Source organism: Pygoscelis adeliae, unplaced genomic scaffold (genome assembly GCF_000699105.1).
Source record: "Pygoscelis adeliae isolate BGI_AS28 unplaced genomic scaffold, ASM69910v1 Scaffold14, whole genome shotgun sequence".
Classification (NCBI taxonomy): Eukaryota; Metazoa; Chordata; class Aves; order Sphenisciformes; family Spheniscidae; genus Pygoscelis; species Pygoscelis adeliae.
In genome coordinates, this window is record NW_008825109.1 from 18,619,802 (window position 1) to 18,623,809 (window position 4,008).

The window sequence follows — 4,008 nt, forward strand, 5'->3', positions numbered from 1 at the left end:
GTGCCCCGGGCCCGCGGGTAGCGCCGGTACCCGGGGCGCCGCGGGGAGAAACGGCACACGCGCCCCCCTCCCCCCTTCCTCGGAGCGCGTCTGTAACAGATGAGCCGGTGCTGACGGGGAAGCTGCGAACAGTCTGAACAGCCGCCCGCGCGCTGTTGTGAAACGCGAGGACGTGGTCCGGTTGAGACGGCCTTAAACTTTGTACCCGCCGGTAGGTCGTAACGGGGCGGAGGCTCCAGGCGTACCGCGGGTCCTTTGTGAAGGCGCGGCGTTCTCGCAGGCGTACGAGGAGTTACGGCCTGGCGAAGTCTCCGGCCGAGGCAAACCCGCGCTTCGCGGATGAAGCCCCTGCAACGCCCGGCTGCAGAAGGTGCCCGGGCCCGCAGCCGAGATCCGGGCGGTGGGAATTCGGCCGGACACTACGCAGAATTATTTAACCGACATCAGAAGCAGCCAAGGCCTGCTTTTGCTGACGCGTACGTGATTTACATACAGAATCCGTAAGCAAAGAAACAAATGAGCCTTTGTGGATACAACTTTGTTGAAACCAGATTCAAAAACATACGCAGCGTAACGCGCTTCAAATTAGTGGGCTGCGAACTTGTGACCTCAGCAAGGTAAGGGTCGTTCCGCTGGTTTGGAGTGTACTGTGAGAGACCCCAATCCCTGGTAAGCGCCTGCTTTCACACGAGTGAACAGACTGCGCTCCTCAGCTGCAGGCCTAGCGGAGCCAGCACAGGATCTCTCTTACCTGCACAGACGCTTCTACCTACGGAAAATTCTTACGCCTTAGCGTAGGCGTCCTCGCTCACCCAGTTTGCGTGAAGGAGGCTTTTGTGAACTTGCTCCCTCCTTTTTTTTTTTTTTTTTTTAAATAAAACATTAATCCCATGGCTCAATATACTTTCAGGTAGAAAGGAGAAGAAAAGATTGTTACAAAAAAGGTCATCATGTAGTGTATGTAAACAGTAACAAATAATGTAAGCTTTACATTTCCTCTCCCAAGATACCCACACTTCATTTTTGTCTCTTCTTATTCATATATTCATTCACCGTAATTCCATCTATTCATTAATCTGTAATTCTGTAACTGCCTGGTAGGTTATCAAACATATTTTCTTTCACTGTAGTTAGGTACGTACCCTAGATGTCCTTAAAACCAGAAAGTGTAATAAAGCATGCATTGAGTCATTTTCATCATTCAGGATTTCACTGAATATTTGTTTTCATTGAAAACTGGATTAATCGTATAACCCACAAATTATTAATTCCCTCTCTGATCAACTGTCGCAGAACAGCTAAGGAACCTGTTAGAGGACTAACTTACAAAGATCACCACTTGGACCTGTGGTGGTCTTCAACCCCTTCAATGCCCTTCAACCCCGAAGTACATCTGAAAAATGTCAGCGCATCCTTTTTCTTCTAAAAACCGATATAGCTGCCCCAAATCCATATGATTTCCTCTGGCACCATGTGCATCAAAACATTTTTCTTCCAAAGGGGGGAACTTTCTTTGTTTCTGAATCTCGGCACGTCCTCCACCTTCCAAAGAAACGTCTTCTCTGTGCCGAATGAGAATTCTTTTCCACGTTAATCTTCTTACTCTGAAAGCAATTGGAGACGTGTGAACCCATAAAATAAAGACTGTTTTAGAACATACTATGAAATATGACAGAAGTCAATAAATTCCATTTGTACATGTATGTTGACAGAGACAGTGGTTCCCTAGCCGGTCATAGAAATACTACTCGCACGTAAACACTCCCGTAAGCAGGAGCTTGTTTCTTTGTGTCTCCCCAGGATTCAAAAACCTTAATGTTATTCCTCACAAAATGATTGATGAAGATGTGTTTCAATTTCAGTGCTCACTTCTGCCTTGCCTGTGCTAAGAATTCTCATATTCTCGTACTCTCTTAGCTGTTACAATCAAACGGCAACGTCCGTTTAGTCTGCATCACCCAGAAATACAAATGATGGGAGCAGAATAAAACGCAAATGTAAAGCAATATAACAGCATACATATCTAACACGACTGGGGTACTGCAGTCCATTGCTATACAACCGCAATACAGAGGAAGGCAAAACAGAAATAAATGCGCACTGTGCGGTACTAGTAGCTTTGATTGGTGTAACCAACAGGACAGTGGATATTCAGAGTTGTAAATACATTATGATAAACACAAATACTTTGCAGGCTTTTACAGGTTGGAAGGTGGTTGGACTTCCTACCTTCTGGCCACATATACAACATGAAACATGCAATATTCTAACTACTAATGGCATTTAAGTACAAAGAAAAACTAACCTTGACCAGAACTCTTCGCAACTACTTTGTAGACCTTCTACACAAACAACACCTGGTTTCCCTGGCATGCAAAACCCTGACAGGGAGAGCTCCTTGGCCCAGTCAATAATATTCTTTCTCTTTTGCTTGTTGTAAATATGATGACTATAGATCCACAATCGAGTGAACGTGGTGTCTTCTGACTGCACCGCATTTGATGTTGTCACTGAGGAAGACGAAAGCTCTTTGACAACGTAAGCAGCTGCATGGTCTTTAACCCATTCCCTTGCACTCAACATGCAGGGCTCACCACTGCAGTTTTGCATCAAATATGTTTTTAGATCAGAGTTCAGGTGAATCTGCTGAGCGCGGCTTAATAATGATGACCTGAAGAAAAAGAAAAATATAAATGCAGTTGTAATACGCTTACAATTTAGCATGTTTTTCAAAGAGTTTTACTTCAAGCTGCCAAAAAATCAGGCTGTATTGAGACGGTATGCACTTGCTATTCATACTTAAGTCATACTAGCTATGAAAAGGTCTTAATTAGTATTTAATTGGTGTGCTAACTCTTGGGTTCATATATAGTACTACCAATCTGTAAATCAAAATCAAGAAAAAGGTACTTGAAACTTAAGTATGGCGGCTGAACTAACTTCCTATAATGTGCAAGGCTACTTCTTTAAACAGAAATGTTCCAATAAAAAATAACAGAAGCCTGGGAGTAACAGCATTTTGAGAAGGGAAGAATAAGACCATTGGCTAACTTTTCACTCCTTTAGCGTTAAACCTTGTCAAAACGGACAACAGTCTCTCTTCTTGAGCATCAGACCGATGAACAGTATCTGCATGTAACCCCTCTGTACAGAAGATGGCACTCCTCCACGCTTTTCCCATTTTTCCCACTTATTTGCTGAGGACACCAGAGAAATCATAACCTTGGAGATTTGTTTTTCTTCAACACTGTTGTCCATCTGGCTTGACAGTGAACTATCAAAAAAGGACTGCTTTTTCCTATTATAACTGTATTTATGTATTACACCATAGCTTCTAAATGTTTTTAGTAGCTGTACTTTTAATGCCGTACCTCACAGTAATTTCTGGTAGAACAGTTGGATATTTGAACGGTAAGGCACAGACCATAGAGAATTCCACCTAAAAACAAATGAGCGAATGTTCGGTTCAAGTAAGCCCTAAAATCCCACAAAATAAAAATAAAAATTTAAAAAAGGTGTTTACGATACCAGAGAGGCATTAGAGACCTCTGGCTTTACATTCAGTATAAACTGAACTTTCGAAGATGGCATCTCTGCAGACTCATTTTCAGCATAGTGCTTTAGTTCTGCCGCAGCCAGCTGGTCAGTCACAGTGAACTCTTCCTCAGAAGGAAACATGCTAGAGAGTAACTCTAATTCCGACATCTGCATCTCAGCTTCTTCTCGGTTAGTCATTTCTGTTGTTTCCTAAGCAAAGAAGAAACGAGGGAGGAAAAACAGGGCTTGAATATGGGACTAAGTTCACTAACTACCTCCCCCTAAATCATACCAATCCTTGTAGCCAAGCCCATCAAAGCTAACTCTTGTATCTTGGGCGGCTGGAAGCATGGAGATACTCTGTGACAGCCCCCGAGGTTTCCACTGATCCGAGGTGCGGTGGTGCGTCACCAAACAAATGTCTCTCTCACAGGGCCGCGTACCTGGGGCGCGGCCGCGGAGCTGGACGTT

At 43.9% G+C, this 4,008-nt stretch overlaps 1 protein-coding gene across 1 annotated transcript; it reads right to left on the bottom strand.

The window, feature by feature from the left end:
• Nucleotides 1-494: 494 nt before the first annotated feature.
• RWDD2B (RWD domain containing 2B) lies at nucleotides 495-3,971 on the bottom strand. Its single transcript, XM_009327802.1, has 5 exons — nucleotides 3,862-3,971; nucleotides 3,529-3,747; nucleotides 3,372-3,439; nucleotides 2,306-2,671; nucleotides 495-1,604 (listed from the first exon to the last, which is right to left on the bottom strand). Exons 1-5 carry the CDS (start codon nucleotides 3,886-3,888, stop codon nucleotides 1,367-1,369), a joined length of 918 nt encoding a protein of 305 aa, XP_009326077.1. The 5' UTR covers nucleotides 3,889-3,971; the 3' UTR covers nucleotides 495-1,366.
• Between the last annotated feature and the right edge of the window lie 37 nt (nucleotides 3,972-4,008).